General features: G+C 37.3%; 1 protein-coding gene across 3 annotated transcripts; it reads right to left on the reverse strand.

The window, feature by feature from the left end:
• Positions 1-23175: 23175 nt before the first annotated feature.
• On the reverse strand, positions 23176-26734 carry LOC149185509 (putative LRR receptor-like serine/threonine-protein kinase At5g48740). Of its 3 annotated transcripts, none has more exons than XM_089412426.1 (9): positions 26522-26734; positions 26219-26372; positions 25835-25921; positions 25158-25572; positions 24819-24945; positions 24668-24724; positions 24176-24365; positions 23910-24042; positions 23176-23741 (listed from the first exon to the last, which is right to left on the reverse strand). In XM_089412426.1, the coding sequence occupies exons 1-9, from the start codon at positions 26610-26612 to the stop codon at positions 23451-23453; spliced, it is 1545 nt and encodes a 514-aa protein (XP_089268552.1). In that variant the 5' UTR covers positions 26613-26734; the 3' UTR covers positions 23176-23450. The 3 variants fall into 3 exon arrangements, with proteins under 3 accessions (XP_089268552.1, XP_089268551.1, XP_089268550.1); XM_089412425.1 differs by having other exon boundaries at positions 25835-25966; XM_089412424.1 differs by having other exon boundaries at positions 23177-23741; positions 25835-26372.
• Positions 26735-27795: the final 1061 nt, after the last annotated feature.

Below are 27795 nucleotides of genomic sequence, written 5' to 3' on the forward strand. Positions count from 1 at the left end.
CGGGGATGTAACAATGGATTGGGATAAGGCTTAGACCTTGGCCCCCCACCTGCAGTCCCATGGCGCTATAGTGGCTAGGGGCTAGGGCTTAGCTCAACCCCCCTCCCCCAACGATGCATTTTATAAATCTTAAATACTATTTTTAAACAATGTTTTTACAAGGTACATATGAACTGCATTGGTGTGGACCTTGGTTAATATGTGTGAGGTCTTGGTTTCAAACCCCATAGAGGTAGATCAACCTCATAACAAAATTTTGGTCACCCATGAGGATGTCACGTGGCAACCACTAGTTGGCCCACATGACACTCCCTCATTGGACCACCACACCAAATCATCAACCAATAGAAAACCACCATGTCACAACCAATAAAATTTCACCAAATGGAACCAACCACGTTGTGCCAAGTGTCGACTATTCATTAGCCGCTGGAGGACTAGTCAACCTGCCAAGTCATGGTGCACTCAGCGTACAGACTACTGACTGGGCATCCTTGCAACCCAAATTTCATTTTTTTAGTTGTTTATCAATTCGATCAGAACACAATATCGGGAGCATCCGATATCGATTTTGAGTGAAATGAATTGTGTTGGGTTCAGATCACCGAGATCTATTCAGTCATTTAGGTTTCGAGCTTTGTCACACACTTTGAATTTTGAACACTATTTTGATCCAACGGATCACACATAATACATCATGCTCCTAAATCTATTCACAAAGTCACACTTATTTGCCCATCATCCTTTAATTTCTGATGTAGCTCCAACAATTATCGTTTAATGTCATCTTTTGTGTCATATCTTCATCATATCTGATAGTCAATACTTCCCAAAACAAAACAAAAAATCTGTCTATTATTGAAATGACTAATTCCAACCCATACTCAATGAAAATATGTTAGATCTAAGACTTTTGTGATCCATAATGTAGAGAGCAGTCTTTCGGATTAATCACATAGTAAGGATTGGGTCAACGTTTCGAACCAACTAATGTGGTTCATCCTCAAGACAAGGTGAGAAACCAAACAATCTGAGAGAATAAATAGCACGGATGCATCAAGGTTCAAGATAAGCCATTCAAAACTAGCCATTGGTGAAATAAAATTATTAAGTTAGAAAATCACTGTTAATTGTTAATTGAATATTTAATATTGAATTTGTAAATTATGTATCCAATTAAATAATAATAAGTTCTAATATCAATTCATTAATATAATATGATAAGTTAGGGTTGATTTATTCAAGGTAAGTTAGGTAGAAGACTAGCCGTTATCTTTAATAGATTAGTTAATAATAATTTTAAAATAATAATTAATATATTTATCAATTTAGAATAATAATATTTTCTAAGCATAATTTATAATATTAATAGTTAGGTTTAACCTATTTAATGAGAATAAAACTAGCCATTATAGTCAATTAGTTAATAATATTAATCTATATAATAATCTTAGGTTGAGATTAGTTATTAGGTAGGGAATTAGTTTATAAATTTATTTAGGGTTAGATGTGCTAAGAAAAAAAAACAACAACAACAACTAGTTGTTATCAAAATATAGTAAATACTATCAAAAGTGAATAATTTATATAATTATTATGTAATAAATTAATTAACAAATTTTATAATATTATGACATAAAATAATTATTTATGTAATATTATTAGTTAGCGCTGAGGTGATAAAAAAAACTAGCCATTATACTATCAAAAATGAATAATTATATAATTATTATGCAATAAATTAACTAACAAATTTTATAATACTATGACCTAAAATAATTACACTAGATACTACTAGCTAGGAGTGACCTAATAAAAGAATATTAGGATCTGACGCAACCATATGGCTGCCACAATAAAAATACCACTATATGGGGATTAAAATCGCAATCAAGGGATAATCCCTTACTTTAACAAATATCAGTCATGGGGTCTATGGTTATGGCCCACTAATACTATCAAAAACATTATTTAAAGCCTTAAGCTTTTTAACCCGGAACAACACCACTTAACCGATTTTGATTAAAAAAACTGGGACCACACCTCTCTATCGGAATACACAGAAAACAATGGAAAACCCAACCAGAACACATATGTCGGACTTCAAATATTATAAACTGCATCTATAACTCCGCCGGGTCTAGCTCTCCAAGCCTTTCCGCTACGCTCTTCGATCTCTGCTTTCCACGATCGTTGATCAAATCTTGACCATCGATCGAGTTCCCAATCCGACAGTCAATCTTCACTCCGAAAATCAAAGTTGTCTATGGGTCCTCCACCGTAGATCTGCTCTTAATGGATCTGACAACTGCTATGGATTTCAGGTACACAATTAGCACGGGGGCTAACTGCTCAATAAAACGGTTTCCCTATTCACCCCTGTGCTACGTGTCAATCGGTAAATGGTATCGAATGCCTTCCTCGAAATATAGCTTACCACTTCACAATCACTTGAAATACCGCTTGTGTGTATAAATCCGCCTTTCCTCTAATTATCTTCCGTATACCTTCATCACCCAATGACTGTTGATCTATGATATCCAACAAATCCTATGCACTCATTCTTCACTCCATCTGTCTCTTGACTGGATCCTGCTTACTTTTGATGGACTCTACGTTAAACCACGGTTTCTACCATACTCTGTTTTCAAACACGACATCTCCATATATAATAATAATTCAATTAATCAATGGATCGCCATCGATCCTTAAGTGATCAACATGCCTGTGAATGGGATTTTAAATGAGTAACGTATATATATATAATCGCACAACTTGGAAACATAAGGCCTAGTTCCTTTGTCTGCACACCATCGTTTCTATCGTTAAAAGAATATAAAAATTAATAGAGTTATGATTCATCCCTTGATGGCCTAATTTACATTCATTTCTCCTCTCTTTCTCTCTCCTAACTCACTTCCTCTTCTGAATCCTTCCTCTCTGGCCTGATTCTTCAAATTAGTGGCCTCTGTTCCTAATCTGCCCGTAGTCTTACAATTCCATCGTGAATCCTCTCTCTGTCTGTCCCCCTCTTTCAAAAAAGAAGGAAAATACATATATGTTCTATCTAACCATATCCTTCCACAAATGAAGGAATTCACTATATTTTTAGAAATCAAATCCTACCCTAACTAATCATTCTAACTACTTGGCTTGATCTCCACACAGGGAGGATCACTTGCCACTTATTCCCAATTCTTTTCAGAATTACGCAACAATTAACTACTTACATACTTTGCAATTAATAAAATTAAACAACCAATTCTTCCTCCAAACTTTCATTAGCCACAACATGTGACCACACCATCACATTTCTAGCTAGGCCTAAATGCTCCTGCATCAGATTCCCAAGGTTAAGAATAATCATGATCTCTTCATCATGTGCTTCTGATCTGTGTCCTCTTGGATCCCATACTTTGTTCGGTAGTCTGTCCTTGGTTACTGTTGTTGTTTGTTGTTCTCCCGGTCTCCATACTTTATGCTGCAATGCCCCAATAGCTATGCTCTTACTGTCTGCTACTGTCTCTTCCATATATCTTACTGATTTTTTCTCATCATCACAATTTATGTCAGGCTTCCACACCTTAATTTGCAGTTTACCATTACCTTCACCTGTACCATTCTTTCCATCCCATCTTCCTTTCTTCTTTTGTCCCTTATATATTTTATTGGAATGTTGTTGTATGAGTTCCCACAACTCATTCATTTCTTTTTCCACTTCACTTCTCAGATGATGAATACTATTCCCCTACAACTGGATGTGTTCTTGCATAAGAACATCATAATCCATGTGCCAATACATTTCTAAAACGTATAAATTCCTTCTCCATTGATCCCCTACAAAAATTCCAATTCCTTCTTCTGGTTTCTCACTCATGGCTTCATCACTTATTACTTCAATTCCCAGTATACATTTAATTCCACAAATTTCTTGAAAACTAAGAATTCTTCCAGCTTGTTTAGGTGCTTGGAATGCCTCTTGTTCTAGTAACTTAATTTATGCACCCTTAAGGATTATGGCATCATATTTGTTTGTTTCTGAAGTGTCATTTTCAGCCTCTTCTTCATCAATAACTCCCTGTAGTACAATAGTAATCCTGTTACTATTATCTCTTGAACTCATCTCTATTTAAACAGTTCCATATTGTAGATTCAACATCATTCCATCTTTCTGAGAAATTCTGATCTCACCCTTCCTTACTTCGATCTGATCTTCAGAATCAATTCCTTGTTTCGAATTAACTTCACATTGCCTTGTTTCTGCATATAAATCTTCACCAGAATCAATCAATTCATTAAACACAAATGCTTTACCCTATTTCCTCATTATGCCAACATTTCTGATAACTTCTTTTCCATATTTATCATCCATGAAAACTTCTTCATTCTTATTCATTTCTTGTTGTGCAGTCTAATCACTTATTCCTAGGTTTCCTTGCCTCTTCTCCAAAAGACTAGGCTCGTGCCACAAATTTGTCATCTCATTTGGAATTTCTCCTAAGAGCTCTGCACGATCTTCACTAACTTCATTGTCTACAACATCTGTCTTTAGTCCTTCTTTACTCTGGCTTTCTTCAAGGTCAATAATCTTCAATAACTATTTAATATCTACAAAGTCTTCTATATCAACCTTCAGTAGTTGTTCTCCTTTGGCTTCAGTCCTCAATAGTTGTCTAATATCTGCATAATTCACTACAACTATGTTTAACAGCTGCTCTTTCCTCTGCATCACAAGATTATGTGAATTTCCTTCTTCTAACTTCTGAAAAATCATATCTTTGCTTTTCCTTTCCCTTATGACAACCTTAAACAGTTGCCTTACTTCAGTGTATCCTACATTTACACACAAAATATTAGTTTCAAAACTATGAGACACCAAGGTCTCCTCAAATAATTTCATCATCAATCCTTCTGGTTGACTCCCACTTCCTGAACACACCATAAGATTATCCATTTGCTTTGTCTTAGCTTCATCAATTTTCCTGAGAAAACTCTTTGTTCCATATTCGTATTAATGGATCTCTTCCTTTCCAAACACTTCTTTGATCTCAATAATTCCTTTGCCATCCTCCTTCTGACTTTTCTTTTGGATGTCATCTGACTGGACCTCTTCCTTCACTTGACTATAACCTTTCTCTTTATTCTTCATATGAATGTGGGTAGTCATCTTTCCACCTGTTGGTTTGACAGTTTTCAATAACTGCATGTTTTTCTCCAAGTTTACATGACCTGCAAACATACAACAATTATCAGTTTTAAAAATACAATACCTTTCATCCTCTTTTGATGCTTCAAGCACAAATCTTCCATCATAGATCTTCTGGATTTCAGCGGATCCTCCTTGCTGTGACTCCATTCCTTTGAGTCTCTTCTTCTCTAACAAATCAATATGAATTTGTTCAAGTTCCCTGAACTCGTTCATCATCTTGCCATTCTAGTTTTGTTGCAATAGCTTCCACTTGACTCGTTTCTTCATTCTCCATCCGTATCTTCGGTCTTCATTTGTCTTTCTTTGTACTTCCAGACTAATCTCTTGTTCTTCATTCTGTTGTCAGTTGCTATACTTTTGCAATCTAATGCCTTCCTCAAATTCATTCTCATGTTGCTGATAATCTCTTTTAAATTTCTGGTTCCTTTCATCTTTATCCTGTTGGATTAATACTTTTGTCTCCTTCATGTCTCTAAGGACATAACTTCCTTATTGTTCCTGATCTTTCATCTCACCTTCAAATAATCTCTGCTGAATTTCTCTGATTTCAGCATCATATTTATTAATGATGTCTTCCATACCTACAGTCACATCATTAACTAAAGGGTCTAAACATTTACTTAACTCTATAAATGTTTGAGACATTTCATCCTTATCATGCATGGTAACCACAATCTCTTCTTTATCAGGTTTTGAAAGCTTCGTTTCTCCTTCAGTTTCCTTGAGAAATCTTTCCAAAAATTCTAATTCCATGTGAAATCTTTCCAACATTTCATCACAACTTCCACTCTCAGTTTCATTCTTTTTCTGGAAATCCTTCTGAGTTATCCTGTTTTCTGCACTATCATATTGCAAAGTTCTTTCATCAATTCCATCAAACAAATTCATTTTTTTACCTTCTTGGAATACTACTATGGCATTTTCATTAGACTTCTGGTCCATATCAACTTCATCTGACTGTCTTACACCAAACAGAAATTCATCCATGAACTCTGCTGCAATAAATCAACCCTTTTTCCTCTAAAAGGCATTCTCCATCATACTTCACCTCAAGAGTTTCATTCCTGTTTGTGATAGTTTCACCAGACTATCCATCATCCTCTGCATATCCTGCAAACATACACAAACTATGAGAATTAAAATCACAAGGCTTCATTGCCTCATCTACTTCCCTTGTCATCATATCTTCTAATCGTTCTGAACTATTCCAATAGTTCATGAGATCTTCAGTTGATCTCTCATTATCCTCTTCACCCAGAATTTCCCCATGTTCTGGTCTACAAATGGAATCTTCCATTTCTACTTATGCTTCTCTGAGGTTTTCCATCAATCCCTTTACTTGTCTTTATTGCAACTTAGGCCACTTCACTGGCTTCTTCTTCAAGACCCAACCTTGTCTTTGGTTCTCCTCTAGCAGCATTGCTAATGCATCAAATTCTTCTCTTATCTCAGCTATTTCCTTGTCAAGCTCTGTTTGACTCATCTGTTTCCTATGGATTTTTTGAGCACCCTTCTCCTTCATCTTGTTGCCTTCTTCTGAACCTTCCATTTGATTTTCCATAGCCATGTTCTCTTCTGTGTGAGCTCTACACCTACAACCAATCAACTTCCTTATAATTTGATCTTCTCACCAAGCTTATCCTCTGCCTGGTCTCCAAGTCCTCTTTCCTTAGAACTTGCACTGAGCAATCCTTCTCTCTCTCTGGTTGCTACACCCACTACTCTTAAGGACTCCTCTATCCCTATCTATTCCAAGCCTCAGCTGGAATGAGGTTCTGCTACAATCTCTAAGAACTTCCAAAAGTTCTTCCTATTGTCTCACTGCTGTAGTCTGGTGCTAAAGTTTTCCATTCATTCAACCGCTGCTACTTTCATACCTTTGTAACCATAACCTTCATAAGCAAGACATCCTTGCTATGATACCAAAATGACGCAACCATATGGCTGCCACAATCAAAATACCACTATATGGGGATTAAAATTGCAATCAGGCGATAATCCCTTACTTTAACAAATATTAGTCATGGGGTCTATGCTTATGGCCCACTAATACTATCGGAAGCGTTATTTAAAGCCTTAATCTTTTTAACCCGGAACAACACCACTTAATCGATTTTGCTTAAAAAAACCGGGACCACACCTCTCTATCGAAATACATAGAAAACAACAAAAAACTCGACCAGAACACATATGCCGAACTTCAAATATTATAAACCGCATTTATAACTCTGTCGGGTCTGGCTCTCCAAGCCTTTCCGCTACGCTCTCCGATCTCCGCTTTCCCCGATCGCTGATCAAATCTTGACCATCAATCTGGTTCCCGATCCGACAGTAAATCTTCACTCTAAAAATCAAAGCCATTCGTGGGTCCTCCACCATAGATCTACTCTTAACGGATCCGACAGTTGTTAGGGAATTCGAGTACACAATTAGCACGGGGGTTAACCGCCCGATAAAGCGGTTTCCCTATGCACCCTTGTGCTACGTGTCAATCAGTAAATGGTATCGAATGCCTTCCTCGAAATACAGCTTACCACTTCACACTCACCCGAAATACTGCTTGTGTGTATAAATCCGCCTTTCCGCTAATTATCTTCCGTGTACCTTCATCACCCGATGACCGTCGATCTATGATATCCAACGGATCTTATTCACTCATTCTTTGCTCCTTCATCTGTCTCTTGACTAGATCCTGCTTACTTTTAATGGACATTACGTTAAACCACGGTTTCTGCCATACTCTGTTTTCAAACACGACAGCTCCATATATAACAATAATTCAATTAATCAATGGATTGCCATCGATCCTTAAGTGATCGATGGTCGATCAACATGCCTGCAAATGGGATTTTAAATGAATAATGCATATATATAATCACACAACTTGGAAACATAAGACCCAGTTCCTCTGCCTACACACCATCGTTTCTATTATTAAAAGAATATCAAAATTAACAGAGTTATGCTTCGGCCCTTGATGGCCTAATTTACATTCATTTCTCCTCTCTTGCTCTCTGCTAACTCACTTCCTCTTCTGAATCCTTCCTCTCTAGCTTGATTCTTCAAATTAGTGGCCTCTGTTCCTAATTTTCTAGTAGGCTTACAATTCCATCGTGAATCCTCTCTCTCTCCCCCCCTCTTTCAGAAAAGAAGGAAAATACATATATGTTCTATCTAACCATCTCCTTCCACAAATGAAGGAATTCACTATAATTTTAGAAATCAAATCCTACCATAACTAATCATTCTAACTATTTGGCTTGATCTCCATGCAAGGAGGATCACTTGCCACTTATTCCCAATTCTGTTCAGAATTAGGCAACAATTAACTACTTACATACTTTGCAATTAACAAAATTAAACAACCAATTCTTCCTCCAAACTTTCATTAGCCACAACATGTGACCACACCTTCACATTGCTGGCTAGGCCTAGATGCTCCTGCATCTGGATCACACTGCCATGATTCATTAAAAAGGGGGAAAGAAAAGATCAGTTAAAGGTAAAAAGATGGGGAAAATGAGAATCCCATCAGGGTGAAAAAGATAAGGGTGAAGAAAGGGTAGTGGAGTTATGAAGTGAGAGCTGGAATCCAACTCCTACTTAATTTCCAGCCATCATCCCTGTTGAGGTTTTTGGCATGCCTCTCAATCTCAATCACTTCCCTTAGCTTCCTATGGTGGAAGTGATCAATCTTAGCAATGACCTTGGATTCCTCAATGCAGACATGGTGTTTTGATTTCTCAACATGTTTTGCAAGAGCCGAGGTGCGGGAGTGATTGTGTCTGATGTTAGCGGCATGTTCACTGATCCTCTACTTAATAGATCTTCTTGTTTCTCCAATGTAGGGGATACCACAGGAGCAGGGAACGAGGTAGACCCCTTTTGAGTCTTTAGGGTCTATAGGGTCCTTGACCGATCTAAGAGAATTTTTAATGGTATTGAGAGGCTTGAAAGAGGAAGAAACATTAGTCTTCTTAAGAATATGGGCTATCCTATCCATGGTTCCTTGGATGTACAGGAGATAAACCTTAGGAATATGATCAGCAACATCGGGTTTAACCCTAGATTTAACCCTTAACAGTTTTGAACGGCTTACCCTGAACCTTGATGCATCCCTATTATTTATTCTCTCAAATAACGTCACCCAATCCTTACTATGTGATTAATCCTAAAGACTGCTCTCTTCAATGAAAATAGTTAGTCAAACTAATATCACTTCAATGAAAACCAAAATTACCATGGCATGACCTAAACAATTTCAGAACCAAAGAATTAAATTCATCCACACCTAAACAAAATAAACAGCTGCAAAACCAAAGAATTAAATTCATTCACACGTAAAAGTTTTCTTTGGACAGATCATTAAATTTAGTGGCTCAAGTTTATGGGGGGTGGCCATTTGCTGCTGCAAAATGAAGAGCAATTCAAACATTAAGATAGTATGTTGATTAGTGCTCTCTGCATCTACCACTGGCAAGTTCTTCCAACACTGTTGAACATTAACATTGGTGCGAATTCTTCTAGCAGTCTTGACGTTATGCTGAAGAAGGCATTGAGCTTCTTCACTGCACTCGTAGAGAACAGTCACATGGAGAGGAGTTTTGTTATCATAATCCTAGGCGTTTATGAGGTTCGATCTTACTCTAACAGTTTCTCCAATGCCTTGTGATCGTTGTTGAAAGCGTGCGAAGTCAACGTTGATTAATGGAAATACATAGTATAGTTCTAACCTCGTAGATGATAACTGAAATTTCAATTAACTTGGAAATAAATAGATTATCACAGTACATTCTCATACAGTTTCCCCAGCACACATTCTAACATAACTACTTTATTGTCTCCAAGATGTCGAACAGAAAATCTGGGGCTTAATGATGCAGAGAGATGGCATGCAAAGTTTCAATTATTTGTCACAAGGCATGTCGAATAGCTTCCCACAAGGCATCGATGCCAACGTTATTGCATCTCACTAGTCTGGCTACTCCTCCCACCGGTAGGGGTTGTTCAGCTTAATAAGTTAAAAATAATCAATATTATTTTGTATTACTGGAGAAATGGTTACATAGTTGTAACGTATCTCCTTAGTTTAGGATTTGTTCCTAGAGTTTAGGAGTTTGTTTACAACTACCTGATTTTCAATGATGTATTTAATATTGTAATATTCATTTAATGTAATGTAGAGTGAACGGAGAGAGAGTCTCTTCTTTGTTTGAGTGCAGTCTCCAGGTGCAGTACTCACCTGTGAGCTGCAACTCCTTCTTTTAATTCAAGTTTGATTTTTATCTTGGTATCAGAGCTTAGGGTAGAGATAGCCTTAAAAAAAAAATTCTTAGGGATGCATCATTAATTACATAGTTGTAGTGGCAGTAGAGCATGCTAGGAGTATTTGTAAGATCAGGTGGAATGCAGTAACACCTGGAGCGAAGGGTCTCAGATGACTGATCATCTCTAAGCCGAAGAAAGGGTTGGCACCAATTTTTTTTAGCAGAAGCAGCTGTTGGCGTGGATTGTTTGCAGACAGTCGTGTCAATAAAGAACAGAACAAGCGGCTAGCGTGGTTTTTTAAGGAGCAGTTGCGCCATTGGCACGGATTTGATGGGTATAAGCGCGCCATCGCGCCAGAAAGGTACATTGGCACGGATTTTTAGCTGATAATCGCGCCAGAAAACTTGACTCGTGTGGATTTCTTCCTGGCGCAAATTTTTAGCTGTTGAGTAGCGCCTTTGATTGGAAAGAAGCGCCAACCTCTTTCTCTTTGAGAAATCTACAATTTTTTGCAGATCGGTCTTGCCCGGTGGAGGCATGTGGAAACTTCTGCTCGGTGGCAACAGATTTGATTTGCCCGGTAGTGGCGAATTGAGGTTCCGTGATCCACTCGGTGGTAGCAGATCGGACCTGCCCGGCGGTGGCGAATTGGGGTTCTGTGATCTTCTTGGTGGTAGCAAATCGGACCTGCCCAATGGTGGCGAATTAGAGCTCTGAGATCTGCTCGGTGACAGAAGATCGTCTTTGCCCAGTGGTGGCGCAGTGCCGCTCCTCGATCTGTTCGGTGGAAGCAGATCGTATTTGCCCGGTGGTGGCATGTTGGAGTTGTTTGTTGATCTGTTCGGTGGTAGCAGATCGGTTTTGCCCGGTGGTGGCACAGTGAAGACCCTGATCTCTTCGGTGGCAGCAGATCGGACTTGTCCGGTGGTGGCACATTAAAGTCCCTGATCTGTTCGGGGTAGCAGATCGGACTTGCCCGGTGGTGGACGATTGGAGTGTTCAGTTGGGTAAAAATGAATAACAGTATAGTATCATATCTCCACGAGTCTGGCAAACTCGATGGAATGAATTTCTCCAACTGGAAGTTCAAAATGCAAACTTTGCTGGAAAGTGTAAATGCATGGTCGATCGTCATGGGAGATGAGCAGAGATCTGGAACAACGACCCAAGAACAAGACTGGGATAAAAGAGAAACGAAAGCAAAAGTTATACTGAAGATGTCCGTTAAGGACAATATTATCCCACATATCAGAGATTCCAAGTCAGCCGCTGATATATGGACAACGATCAAGAACTTGTACGAGACACAGAATACAAATCGTGTTCTGGCACTCAAAGGCAAGCTATTTGCATTGAAGATGGAGGAGAATGAGTCCGTTGCTGGATTCATGGCCAGAGTTAAGGACCTGAGTGAAAAATTGGGAGCTATTGGAGAGAAGGTATCCGACTCAGATCTGGTCACGCTCACATTAAACAGAATGACTGATGAATACCAGACGTTCATCACAAGGCTATCAGCAAGAGAAAAAGCTCCTTCATTTGATGCGCTGACAGCAATTCTGCTCCAGGAGGAGGAGCGATGACAGAATTTAAAAACTTGGAGCAATGACCTTGCTCTGATGGAAAAAAGGAGACAATACAGAGGGAAGTAGCACCAGCACCAGCAACCGCAGCAGCAGCAGCAGAAAGGAGCCAACACATTTCAAAAGAGATCATTTAAAGGTATGATTGATAATTATGTTAAGAAATGTTTTTATTGTGGAAACCTGGTAATCAGATTAAAGAATGCTATAAGAGGCAGGCAGACGAAGGAAGAAGCAAACAGAGAAAACATTAGGGTTGTTTTGCTGGGGAAGAGGAGGACCATAGCCACGAACTTTTACTATTCACAGTCGATTGTGCTCTTTCATCTTCAAAGGGAGATGAGGATGACATATGGTATGTCGACTCTGGCGCATCCTCACATATGACTGGTAAGAGGGACTGTTTTGAATTTCTTAAAGAAATTGCATGTGGATCGAAAATTTATCTAGGAGATGATAGTGGGTATGAGATCAAAGGATATGGAGACATTCCTGTGAAGCTACCTAGTGGTGACATTAGACATCTTAAAAATGTATTATATGTTCCAGGAATTAAGAAAAATTTGGTCTCTGTCTCAATGATTATTGACCAGGACATGCAAGTTCAATTCTTTAAGAATAATTGTGTCATTAAGGATAGCCAGATGGAAACAGTTGCAACAGGAGTGTGCGTGGGGAGATTGTACAGATTAGATGCAAAGAGTATGCCACGACAAGCAATGATTGCAGCTGGATCAACAGTCGAAAATCTCTGGCATTAGAGATTCGGCCATCTCAATCTGCAAGACCTCATCTTACTTCGGAAGAAAGGTATGGTCGATGGACTCCCTGTTTTTCATAATGTTAAGCTGGAATGTGATGGATGTGCATTAGGGAAAATGTATAGAGAAGAGTTCCCTTTGCATGTCAACAGAAAGGAAAGAGACATCTTAGAACTGGTGCATACAGATATTTGTGGACCTATGCAAACTAGGTCTTTAGGAGGAGCATATTACTTTCTGTTGTTTACAGATGATTGCACTAGGTTTTCATGGGTGTACTTTCTAAGTAAAAAGAGTCAAGCCTTTCAGTACTTTAAAGAGTTTAAATCAAACAGGAAAAAGGATAAAGATTCTCCGCTCGGACCAAGGGGGAGAATACAGGTTAGGAGAGTTCATGAACTTCTGCAAGCAGCATGGGATTATGCAGCAGTTCACAGTGCCACACACTCCACAGCAGAATGGAGTAGCAGAATGGAAGAATAGAACCCTTGTGGAGTGCGCCAGAAGTATGCTTCAAGGTAAGGGTCTATCAAATAGTCTTTGGGCAGAAGCTATTAACACTGTTGTTTATTTAAAGAATAGGAGTCCTACTAAATGTCTAGGCTTCAAAACCCCTTTTGAAGCATTGTTTGGACTCAAACCAGTAGTTATTCATTTAAGAATATTTGGATCAAAAGCTTATGCTCATATACCGAAAGCAGATAGGAAGAAGTTAGACCCCAAAGCCCTAAAATGTATATTTGTTGGATATGGCACTGAGTTCAAGGCATACAAGTTATATAGTCCTGTGACTCATAAAGTTTTTGCAAGCAGAGATGTTATTTTTCATGAACAGGCTGAAGATGGAAAGGAAGATTCTAACAGTGATAGCCACATTCCACTGTTAATAGAAGTAAACAGTGAAGAAGATGAAGAGCAGGAGCAGCAACAGAAATAGGAAGAAGAAGCAGCAGATAGTATAATAAGTGATGATGCAAGCCCGGAAAGCGTTGAAACAGATATAGTTGAGGTAAGTCCTCTACCTAGGAGATCAGGTAGGAAGACTCGACTACCTGCTAAATTGAGAGACTATGTTTTAATGTCTAAAATTTTAAACATTGTAGAACCTGCAAATTATGAGGAAGCAAGTAAATCTGATGAATGGAGGGTTGCAACGCATGAGGAAATTGAATCAATATATAGAAACCATACTTGGGATTTCGTTGAGTTGCCTGAAGGAAAAACCCCTATAGGATGTAAGTGGTTGTATAAACCAAAGATAAATGCTGATGGGAGTGTAGAAAAATTCAAAGCTAGACTGGTAGCAAACGGTTACTTACAGCAAGAAGGAATAGATTTCAATGACACCTTTGCCCCTATAGCTAAATTAAATACAATTAAAATGCTAATTTCTTTAGCAACAAAACATAAATGGAAGCTACACCAGCTAGATGTTAAGTCTGCATTTCTGAATGGTGAATTAAAGGAAGAAATCGATTTAGTACAACCTCCTAGTTTTGTGAAAAAGGGGCAGGAGCATTTAGTGTGTAAATTGCATAAGGCACTTTATGGTTTGAAACAAGCACCCAAGTCATGGTATGAGAAAATTGATTCATTTTTTATACAGCATGGCTTTCATAGGAGCCTCAACGATCCAAACCTGTATACCAAGTTAAATAAACAGAGGCAGATTATTTTGATTTCTTTGTATGTGGATGACATGATCATAACAGGAAATGCAAATAATTCGATCAAAGAAATCAAGCAGCAAATGTCACAAGTATTTGAAATGAAAGACCTTGGAGATCTTCATTATTGCCTAGGTTTGGAGGTATGGAAAGAATCTGGTCAAACTTTTCTTACTCAAGGGAAGTATGCCAGAACCCTGTTGGAAAGATTCAGAATGGAGCAGTGCAAAACAACAGCGACACCATTGCAGCAGAATTTAAAGTTAAGCAGTGACGATGGCACAAAACAGGTGGATGCCACTTTGTACAGACAGCTAGTGGGAAGTTTGATATATCTCATGACAACTAGACCTGATCTGGCATATTCTGTTAGTGTGCTGAGCCAGTTCATGTCCAAACCACTTGAAAGTCACTGGATTGCAGCAAAATGTGTGTTGAGGTACCTTAGTGGTACTTGTAATTATGGTATTTTATACACTGACATTTATGATGTTACTTTAGCAGGTTATTCAGATTCTGATTGGGCAGGTAACATGGATGATCGAAGATCCATCACAGGTTACGCATTTAGTATTGGATACGGGGTTATTTTGTGGAGTAGCAGAAAACAAAGTACTATAGCATTATCATCATGTGAAGCTGAGTACCAAGCATTATGTGCAGCCGCATGCGAAGCTATCTGGTTGAGGAGATTGCTCACCGATGCAGGTGAAGAACAGAAAGAAGAAACCAGCATCAAAACTTACAACCAGAGCACAATAAAGCTTGCATACAATCCAGTTTTTCATAAAAATACCAAGCATATTGACACTCAGTTTCATTTTGTTCGAGAAAAGATACAGTCAAAAGAAATATGTGTAGAGTATTCTAACACTTGTGATAATTTAGCTGATATTTTTACTAAGCCTCTAAGGTGAGTAAAGTTTGAATTATTTAGAGGGATGTTAGGAGTGCAGAATAACCCTTTCTCCATTAGGGGGGGAGTTAAAAATAATCAATATTATTTTGTATTAATGGAGAAATGGTTACATAGTTGTAACGTATCTCCTTAGTTTAGGATTTGTTCCTAGAGTTTAGGAGTTTGTTTACAACTACCTGATTTTGAGTGATATATTTAATATTGTAATATTCATTTGATGTAATGTAGAGTGAATGGAGAGAGAGTCTCTTCTTTGTTTGAGTGCAGTCTCCAGGTGTAGTACTCACCTGTGAGCTACAACTCCTTCTTTTAATTCAAGTCTGATTTTTATCTTAATATGCAAAGCTTCAGGCTTCACGTTGGCCAAGAGTCATTCCTTCACACACTAATAAAATATGTTGTTGCACTCCAAGCAGGGGGCACTGTAAACACGTCTGTTGCAATGCACACAGGTGACCACTCCAAACACAGATATGCTGCTTCAACGCTTTACAAGTCAGCTTATTAAACAATGAACGCTCCATAGCTACATGCTAGCTACTCCACATCTGCATACACACAGGACTTGGCGTTGGCCGATATTGATAAACGCAACCATAGTTTGTTCTCTTATCATGGTCTACTAGGTTGTTGACAATACTGAAAGTAATCCCACAATGACAACGGTTGTTGACAACATTTGAAGTAATCCCACAATGACAGTGAGGACTATATATCTTGCAATGTCACAACTCAACTATTCAGATCCACGCCCTCCTGCTTCCCTATTCAATTATCTACATTCGAAAACTTTCCCACATCGACATGGCACTCCTTCCACTGAGAAAAGCACGGTTGACTCCTATTTCTGAAGTTTAATCCCATAGCAGGGCAGCAAAGCGCAGAGAAGCAAGTACTAGAATGAGGGGATAAAGTATACACTTTAGCAAATGAGGCAATTCAATCTACTCTACTTTCAACACTTTCCTGGCCCCTATCGTCCCTCTGGCGAGGGAAGGAGTAAGGCACAAAATTAATTTGCAAATATAAAACTATTTTTTTCATCATTTATTTACAAATATAATATATATATAGATTGAGATCTAAATATTTCCAAAATAGATAAAAAAGTTTAAATGTTCTCTCAAAATTACAAACTAATTCTAAACTCAACATGGAAACACTATTTCCCGATGTTATTTGAAAATGCCATAAAAATCCATTTATCTCATTAACATACTCTCGATATAAATATCGCCATAACCTATGTTGGAGCCCAACTACAAAGTTGGGTTAATTAGAAAATGAAATGCAGAATGTAAATGTGAAAGGAAAATGAAATATGGCAGTGAAATGTACATGAAACAAAAATAACATGCAAGAAAAATTTATTGGTCATCAAATGTGAATGGAGTGAAAAGGCAGTTTCTAAATAATTTTAGGAAAATATTAAAATATTGCTTCCTAGGTTTAGGGTTAGGAGTTTTTAAAAAGAGGAGTCGAATGTAAATCTTTCTCTTGGTCTCTCATTGGAATTGGAGATAGGGTTTTGTGGGCTTCGTGTGAGGCTTTTTTTGGAGAGGTTGTGTAGCCTTCCTGCTACCATGGTACGGAGGGCTGCATGATTACGTGCATTCTATTTTTGTCAATGAAATCATGTATTTATTCGCAGAAATTTTCTATGTATTGCAGCAGTTTGTGGGTTAGTTAATTGTACAATTTCGGGTTGCAAAAGAATGTGTTGATATACAATAATTTTTTTGGAATGAAACGTTTTGGTTTTAGTTTGTTGTTTAGAGTTATTCTAGGTTCAATTTTTGCAATTGTGTCATTTATTTTGTTGTACATAAATGGGTTTCTGTTGACGAGAAAAAAATCATGTGTTTTATTAGTAATAATTTTCTGTATGGGGGATTTTCGCAGTGCATTATATTAGATATCATTTTTGGGATTCAACTGCGTTAAGTAAGTCATTCAAAGTATGACCATTTCCATGAGAGGTAGTCGTAAAGTGACTAATTTCTCATGATTTTTGAATAGTTCACTTAGCACTCATTGCATCGGGTGATGCTCACAGGGGTGAAGAAGTGGGATTGAAACTAGTGAAATGTGGAGAACGAATCACATAGCATCAATCATCACTTCCGGGGCTTGCACCCGGTAACCAGGACTTCCCAGGAGGTCACCCATCCCATAACTCCTCTGGCTCAAGCGCGCTTAACTGTGGAGTTTTTCCCACAATCAAGCCCACTTAGCTTGCTACCCCATTTGCAAAACCTTAGCAAGTATTGTGCCTCATGAACCATTCAGGTAGAGATCCCTTGACTCTTTTTGAATTTAAGTATGGGGGATTTTCGCAGTGCATTATATTAGATATCATTTTTGGGATTCAACTGCGTTAAGTAAGTCATTCAAAGTATGACCATTTCCATGAGAGGTAGTCGTAAAGTGACTAATTTCTCATGATTTTTGAATAGTTCACTTAGCACTCATTGCATCGGGTGATGCTCACAGGGGTGAAGAAGTGGGATTGAAACTAGTGAAATGTGGAGAACGAATCACATAGCATCAACTCCACAGTTAAGCGCGCTTGAGCCAGAGGAGTTATGGGATGGGTGAGCTCCTGGGAAGTCCTGGTTACCGGGTGCAAGCCCCGGAAGTGATGATTGATGCTATGTGATTCGTTCTCCACATTTCACTAGTTTCAATCCCACTTCTTCACCCCTGTGAGCATCACCCGATGCAATGAGTGCTAAGTGAACTATTCAAAAATCATGAGAAATTAGTCACTTTACGACTACCTCTCATGGAAATGGTCATACTTTGAATGACTTACTTAACGCAGTTGAATCCCAAAAATGATATCTAATATAATGCACTGCGAAAATCCCCCATACTTAAATTCAAAAAGAGTCAAGGGATCTCTACCTGAATGGTTCATGAGGCACAATACTTGCTAAGGTTTTGCAAATGGGGTAGCAAGCTAAGTGGGCTTGATTGTGGGAAAAACTCCACAGTTAAGCGCGCTTGAGCCAGAGGAGTTATGGGATGGGTGACCTCCTGGGAAGTCCTGGTTACCGGGTGCAAGCCCCGGAAGTGATGATTGATGCTATGTGATTCGTTCTCCACATTTCACTAGTTTCAATCCCACTTCTTCACCCCTGTGAGCATCACCCAATGCAATGAGTGCTAAGTGAACTATTCAAAAATCATGAGAAATTAGTCACTTTACGACTACCTCTCATGGAAATGGTCATACTTTGAATGACTTACTTAACGCAGTTGAATCCCAAAAATGATATCTAATAAATTTCTGGTTTAAAGTACAACACCATTATGAGCTTATTTCTAGTTTAGTGTGTTTATGTGCAGCAACAATCCCAGTTGTTTGGGTCATACTAGTGTTGTACTTTGTAGTAGTTGCTAAGGAAAATTTTAGGGACTAATATTCGCAGGTGGGCTAATTTTCCATGTTTTTTCTAAAAAATAGATTCGTCAATTTCCTTTCTTTCTAAAAATGATTTGTCCACATTTTATAGTATAAAATTATTTTACCTTAAAAATCGCCGAAATTTTATATAGGCTAATATAAAATCATTAGAAATATAAATATTTTTACAAAAACATTGCAAAACATTTTAAAATTTGCATATTAGGGACTAGTAAGATTTGCCAAGGTTTCTAAACTTTAAGATAAACTTCCATCCTTGAAATTTTCCTACTGTAGTTGTGTTTTTGTAGTATCTAGTTTTATTTACGGTCATGGCACAATCAATGTTTCTGTTGTTGTCGGTGTGCAGCATTGTCAGTGACAACGTTGTCTATGTTGCCGCCACTGTCAAGGTAGCACTGTCTAGGGTTTTGTAGTTGTGTCAGTGTCTGCATGTCGAATTTTATTGTTCTCTTCAGTTGGTTTTCTTTTGTTGGTGCTCTTGGCCAAAGTGGCTAACAAATGTTGTTCTTGACTAGTGCATTTGTTGGGTGAAATTTCCTTACCCTCTCACAAGGAGTGAAAATTTCACACAACACATATATATTATAGATTGGTGCATTTGTTGGGTGAAATTCCCTTACCCTCTGGCTAGGAGGGACACAAAGAGAAATTAAAAACTAAACTTGACACATAGACACTAACACAATTGCAAAACACTAGGAAATAGTGGAAACACATGCAACACCATCACGATGGTGTTGTCATCTACAGTGTTGCACACCGACAATAATGTCACTGACAATGGTGGGAACACTGATAGTGCCGTCACCGAAAGTGATGGAAATATAAAAAATAAATCATAGAAAAATATATAGACATCAGCTTACACAACAAAGAAGACTAACAACAACTTAGACCAACAATGCACACCATTACACAACAAAGTACCCAACACATTACATTTCCCAAATTGTTGCGCATAAAAATCCACTGGTGCAATTAAAGAACAACACTCTACACAACAAATTGTTGTTCAAAAAATCACAAACTAGACAACTAGCTAAACCACAGCTACTAACAACAAATGGAAACCAATAAACCACTACATATAACCGTTAGCAATATAGTCGTTGGAATCTCTGCACACTCTATTTAATCAGCTAAGCCGGATTGGTTCTTCAACTTGTCCTGACGATGAACCACACTGGCTGGTTCGAAACGCGTCGACAAAAGATTGGTTATGTGATTTTGCCGAAGATTATCTAAACAATATAACAAAGTTGTTGTACATAAACACAATTGCTGCAAAATAAACTATTTCCCGTAAAAACTAATATCGTAACTAAACATATGGTTGCAAATAGAACATATAACACTACTACAAATACCAAACAACTAGTTGAACAACACATAAAGTTGTTGCAAACAACAACATAACACAAGGATGTATTGGAACCCATATTCCATCCTTCATTAACACAGAACAAAAATGTACATAGGTTGCAAGCCTCCCTGCCATGGCAGTAGGGAGGCTGCACTGCCTCTACAACTCCTCACACACACCAAAACTTACGTAACATTCCAACCCAAAAGAGATTCACTCTTCCCCTCCATTCAAATTCTACTATATGTTAATTTTCATTTGCATGTGCATTTACATTTTCTATTAATTTCACATTTTCTTTTACAATTCATTTTCTAATTAACCCAAGTTCATACTTGGGCTCCAAAAACCTCCAATAGGGAATTCACATTAACTTACAAATGATCTTTGACTAAACATCAATAGGTATCTGACATATCCAAGAGCTTTTCCCTTGGCAAGGTGAGCATGACCATAGTATCCCACTAATTCGAAATAGTCAACCACCCAATGCACATCCATATTAGAACCCCTTTTCACAAAAGAATGAAATTGAAAAGATTATTGGGGAATTATTGGAGGTAAGAATCATCAATCCAAGTACTATCCCTATATAATCACCCATGGTCATGGTCTTAGAGAATGAAGAAAATTGGCATGTGTCCAAATTTCATGTTTAGAATTGAATATCAAGGACAAGTTTCTCATCCCAATTTGTGATCATATCATAGATTAGCTTCATGGTGCCAATCCTTCACTAAGCTATACCTTCACTTAAGTTATGACAAGATAACAATGTAAGAGGTAAAAATTCCCAAAATAGCTTTCTACACCAATGGAAACCATTATGAATTCTTAGTGATGTCTTTGGGTTTTGCAATGATCCATCCACTTTTCAAAGCCTCATGAAAACACTTTTTTTGACCAAGTTCCTATGCAATTTTTTGTTGATATTATTTGGTGTTATCATCATTTATAGAAAGTGATGATGGTTTTTATTCAATCCATTGATACTTAGTGCTTGTACCTTAATAAGTGGCATTTCCATATCAAGACAAGTCATCACAGTTTGAAGTGTTTTCTATAACAATGGTTTTCATAACCAAAGTAGCACAAGTGGGTCACTAAGATGCTTGGATATGATTATGAGATCATCTAGAAGAAAGGAAAAGAGAATGTGGTGGCAGATGGATTGTCTTGGAAATATTAGGAAGTTCATATGCTAATCTGTTTCCTTATCCATGCTTTATTAGCTTGTAGAATCGTGCGGAGAATGGAGGAACAATTCCTTTATGGTTCAATTCATCCACAAGATTCAAAAGGAACATAATCCTCCTAAGAGCCACAATTGGTAGTGAGATAACTCAAAGTATACAGGGAACACTTTCTTGGTATAGAATTTGAGGTTAAAACCTAGGATATTAGAGGAATTACATTCATCTCCTATTATGGGTCACTCCGACTTTCACAAATTCCATGAATGCGTTAAGTAATCTTCCTTTTTTCTTTTGGGAAGGCATGAAAAAAAGAATCCAAACTTTTGTAGCCTCATTTGCTTCCTATCAATGGAACAAGGGGGATACAGAGAATACTCCTAGGGAATTATGACCACTACTAATACCATCCATTATATGAATTGATATTTGTATGGACTTTATAATGGCTATACCAACAACATGCAATAACTTGATCATAATGGTGGTAGTTAAGCGCCTTTCTAAACATGCTCACTATTGTGTCCTTTCACACCCATTTACACCTTCCACAATTTCCCAAGTTTTCATGGATTAGATTTTAACATTTCATGGTGTGCCCACTTCTATTATATTGAATCATGAACCCACAATCACTAGCAAATTTTGGTAGGATTTGTTCAAACTCTAAGGCACTAAATTGAACATGAGCATAGTTTCATCCTCAAACTTATGGTCAAATAAAAGTGGTCAAGAAGTTCTTGGAAACTTATTGAGATGCTTTGCTTTAAACAAATAGAACAAATGAGCATAGTGGCCACCCCTTGCAAAATGGTGGTACATTCCCACTTACGCTACTAAATTGGGCATAATGGCCACCCCTTGCAAAATGGTGGTATTTTCCCACTTATCATGGCACTACCAAATTGGGCATAGTGACCACCCCTTGCAAAATGGTGGTATATTCTCACTTATCGCAGCGCTACCAAAATAACACCATATAAAGTTGTATATGGCCAAAATTCCTTTTAGTGACTTCATACTTACCAAGCACATCCAAAGTTTAAATAGTAAATTTAATGTAGAAGCATTAACCTTAGACAATACATTTTTAATTAAACTCAAAGGTTTCATGAAATTCTCCAAAAGGAAAGAATTCCCTCAATTGTAATTTGTATAGAATTAAAATTTTGATATTAATACAAGTGCCCATACTCTAAAAAAATCTAGACGGTTAGGTGAGCTGGTGTTTTTGGCCAAATAGACCTTTGTAAAAATGACAAATATAAGCTTATGTGTTAGGAAGTTTTAAGTGTTATGACAAATGTCAGAATAGTCCAAGTGGTTAGGATATTTCCCTTACCTGTAACTATAAATGTGTAGATACTTAATAAAAAAGAGTGAGCAGGAGTTAACGGGGTAGAGTAGGCCAATTGAGCACGAGCGCTCGGGCAAGAAGAACCCACGTAAATCCTCTGTAAATATCTTTTGTTTAGAATAATAGAATGTCCCATTTTCGAATTCATGTTCGTATATTTATTGTGTATGCCATGATTCTCTGGTAGTCTGTGCATGAATAAAATGGCAATAACTAGCACAGTGAGAGCGCCCTGTTTGAACCATTGGCCCCGTTAGAGAAGACTCACCAGTTCTGACCCCTAAAAGTGAATATTTAAACATAAAAATTATATAATATAACTTTAATTTTTCTAAAAAATCTTACTAATATTATTGATATTGTTCATTAAATACATGACATAAAACATCGAAACATTAGGAATAGTCAAACTAAAGGGATATCCAAAGACAGTTATTATTACAGGACACCGGGTTGATTCATCAATATCCTCAAAAATTTATTGTTCAGAGTCAGAATGATAATTCTAGTAACCATATCCACTGTAAAATGACTTAAACTAATAAACCCCACTGCTAACAAACCCCTAAACTAAAAATAAAATAGCTTAAACATCCGCATCCCCCATTTAATCCGCATCCAGAACTCAAATTGAACAGGCTGGCCTGCAAATCTTCACATTCAATAGCAATCTCCTCTGAAATTGAAAAAAGAAACATTATCCAGAACTCGAACTCAAAGAGACCGAGCTGTTCTGCAAATCTTCAGTTTCGATACTAATATGCTCTGAAACTGAAAAAGAATCGTTATCCTCAAGTTTGATAGCCTCTGTGAGCTCTGCAACAACCTCCCTCACGTTTGGCCTAGAAGATGGTTCAGCCTTAACGCATCTATTGGCAACTTTGGCAACACGCGTGACTGATTCCATGTTGTAATTCCCACCCAACCTTTTGTCTATGATTTCCTCTATGTTTCCAGGAATTGCATCCATCTCTATCAAAGGTGCGACCTGTAAATATCCATATTATCAAAAAAATTATCAATGGTATTTTAAGGAGGAAGCTGGACATAAACTCTATTTCATTACTACGTAATTCAAAATTCGTTAGTATAATAAGTAGATGTTGTTTGTAGACATAGCTATTACTGGAACTAATTGAAAAATTAGATTCCTTACCCATCTAGTAATGCTTCTTTTATCAGCCGACTGTGTTACATCTATGGGTGGTCTACCGCATATGATCTCTAACAAAACCACTCCAAAACTATACACATCACTCTTCTCTGTCAATTTTTCAGTGCTGAAATACCTGATATAGCACAACCCAAAAAAAAGTTACCTGAAAATGCCAACAAAAATGAATCTGTCCATGCTTCAATCAATACACTTTCTTCAGCATCAAGAATATTGCAAAAGGAGTGCAAGTTATCTCTGTAACATACTCTGGATCGAGGTATCCTGCAGTTCCTTTCACAAGAGTTGTAACATGAGAAACCTCCCCATCAATCCAGATCCTTGAAAGACCGAAGTCACCCAGTTTGGCGTTCAAATTGCTGTCTAGAAGTATGTTGGCAGTCTTGATATCCCTGTGAATAATCTTGGGGGTGCAAGCTACGTGCATATATTCAAGTCCTTCAAATAGAAATGGCATCGAAGGTGGATCAGATTAAACACATGGTGATATCTGATAATCAGAATTACTTACATCGATATTTCAACAAAGTAGAGTTTAGATTACAAATATTTTCTAAATGAGTTAAAATGGTATCTTATGCTTGATTGTAGATTTGGAAAATATTCTGAAATCAGATAGTTAGAAAAATTTCAAAATATTTAGATTTAGAAATATTCCCACAATCTACCATCTGATATAAATGTAAAAAAATATTCCCACAATCTACCATCTGATATAAATGTAAAAAGACAAAACCTACCCAGTGCTGCATCCAAAGCTATCTTGATCCTTGATTTCCAATTTAGTTCTGATTCTCCTGGACATGGATGGAAATTGGTTACTTCTTTTGATTTTTCTATCAACAACTCAAAAAAACAAACAAAGAAACAAATAATTATATGTATATTTACCATAAAGGCGGTCCTTTAACGACCCTCCAGACATGTGCTCGTAGAGAAGCATCAGTTTTTTCGATTCATTACAATAGCCCAGTAAAGAAACCAGGTTTTTATGGTGCACAGTAGAAAGAATATCAATCTGTTCATCAAATCATCTCGCAATCATGAATTTTACTGGAGCTGGTACATCACGATTGAATTTGATAAATGAAAACATATTCAAACTGAAATTTTTGATTTCATTCTTATTATATTCCTAAAATATACCTCTGGATATGACAATTTTGGAAATTGAAACCATTCCTAAGCCCAATGAAAGGATATTGCATGGTTTAAGAATCTCAGAATTACCTCATTCAAAAACTGGCAAACTCCTTGTTTGCATAACAATGATAGCACTTTAACCGCTATATCCCTTCCTTCTGGTAATTTACCAAAGTACACCGATCCAAAGCCACCTTTTCCGATAGTCCCACTAAATTTTTGTGTGGCAGCCATCATCTCATCTAGAGTGAAGGAACAGCACTTCGTTGGATTTGGCACTATAATTGTTGTGTCCGCCCGTTCATTTGAGGGAACCTCCAGGTGGCGTTTTTGTTCCTTTTCCACCCCATTCGTTTCACCTGCAACATACTTTTTCCTCATGACATAGAGAACGATACCGGCTATCACCGATAGAGCGATGATTACAATTCCGCTGAGCGTTACTTCAAGGCGAACCCTCACTTTCTTATTCTTTAGGACTGGCCTATGTTTATCAGAGCCTCTGAGATAGAGAGATAAGAGATTCAAAGATCTAGCGAAACTAATTTAATACAGTTATATAAATGGTTGATAAATATAATAGTTATCTAAATAATTATTTCTGATTTGTAAAAAAAAAATACAATGAAAATCAGAAACAAAAACAGTGTTAGAAAACGCTTGGTTGATTTCATCCATTAAATTTTATATATACTGATAAACACCAACTGTTTCATGATTCTCGGATTTCTATAGGTTGAACATATGAAGTTGAAAATATTTACCCACTCGTCGAATTTGCATTGATTGTTGAATGTGAACTCAGCATTCTTCGAGGCTTAGCCTGTCCATACATGCCATCTCGCAGGGTCCTCAATTCGATAGCATTGATAAAGGGATCATCAGTCTCCGATGTTCTGATCAAACAAATATACAGCACACTTCCAGAACTAACAAAAAATTCTTCTCTATACACTGGAGATTTATCTGTAATTGTTATGTTTCTAAAAGCCAAGCTACCCAGTGTCTCAATAGAGTATCTGAAGCTAATTGGAAATTGTTGGAATCCACTGTAATTGCCGATGGCAAACCATGGTTTTAAGAGGTAAGGGACACTGGGAGCTACAGGCAACTGATAGCAAGATTTGTTCAGAGGCTTTGGGAAAAACCTGAGATTATGCAAGACAGAGCCATAGGCCTGTTGAGATGTGTCCTCTATGTCCCCTGTGTTGCCAACGTGTATGTAATTAGTATCATTGACCCATGTTATATTGTTTCTGTCAGTGTGATTTGTTTTGCTTCCGCAGTCGATACCCAAAAATCCTGCTACACGGGAAGAAATTAATCAATAAAACACTAACTTGTCACCAAATATGTAAATGAAATTACTGACGAGAGCTATTACATAAAATATCAAATGGGTGGTTCTAAAACTAAACACTACAACACTGAAGTTAGAATGTGAAAATCACCTGGCTGAGCAGCAATAAGAGCCAAGAAACGCAGTAGCACGCCGACTGAAACTATCCAACTGTACCATTTGCCATCATGAATTTCCTTCATGGTTCCGCCGTGGCCCGGAGTTCTAACAACAAACTGGGAGCTGGAGGAGTCACAGTACAGATGGCTCCTCCCAACTGAATTTTAGATGTTATCTCTTTCTTTTGGCTAATACTTTAATGGCCACAATTCTATTTAAAGTGTTTTCGATAATTAGCTTTGACTTATTCTCTGATGATGAGGATACCGCCATCATGCATGTACGAAATTACTTATATCTGTTGAACCATAATGGATGGCCAGAAACAAGTTGACTAAAGGTCTCTCATACTTATATTCTACTTTTATGGTTTTGGGATTATGTATATAATTTTTTAATATTGGGAATGTTTATATTTTTAGAAATTAGATTTTTTATATTTAGTATAATTTAAAATTAAAATAATTTATTTTTATTTTTATTAATATCGATGATGATGATAATTTACGTATACTAAGACCAATATGGTCTATTTTCTCTGATGTGATTATCACCGATGGAAAATGTGATCATCACCAAAAAATTTCTTAACAGAAGAAAGATATTATTTGAGATTCTTTAATATTTTATTTCTATGACAAAAAAGAAGGGAGAGAAGAGTTCTCACATCACTATAATTTTGAGGACTTAACAAATCAATAATGTTGGTAGTCTCGCAAAGGTTTTGGAAATGAAAAAACATGTGAGTAAGAGTGGGGCAATTCAACAGAAAGTTATTTTCATCTTCAACCTTCTTAGTGTCGCAAAGGTGACAGACTCTTTCGTTCCAAGGTGTTTTGGGAATTGACCAACACCCAGTTTCACTCTGAAGCTTATAAGAATTAGTTCTTATCTTTGTAATGTTCATTTTCTTCTTAGCACTCGTCAAGAAAAAGAGATAATTTTGGTTAGCAAGATTGGGGTTGTTAACCTCCTTATATTAACTTAGCTTCTTTTTTCCTTCTAACTCTTTTCGCTCCACAACTTATCCTTAAATTTAGAAGTAATAATATTTTTAATTTTATCCTTATTCTCCAGGATGATCTCTTCCCTTATCCACTAATAGTTGAGCCAAGACTGGATATCCTTATGTAAGCCTCACTTGAGCAAGAGGTGGGGGTTTTTGATAGAGTTAGAAGCAATTTTGGGGAACCTCTTGGCTTTCATGTTGTAAATCTTCTTCTTATCCATTAGATACTGAAGCATAACCATGTTTTCAATAGGAGA

The sequence above is a fragment of the Pinus tabuliformis genome, chromosome 3_1 (genome assembly GCF_031772625.1).
Source record: "Pinus tabuliformis cultivar Carrire ecotype Pingquan chromosome 3_1, CPIR1, whole genome shotgun sequence".
Classification (NCBI taxonomy): Eukaryota; Viridiplantae; Streptophyta; class Pinopsida; order Pinales; family Pinaceae; genus Pinus; species Pinus tabuliformis.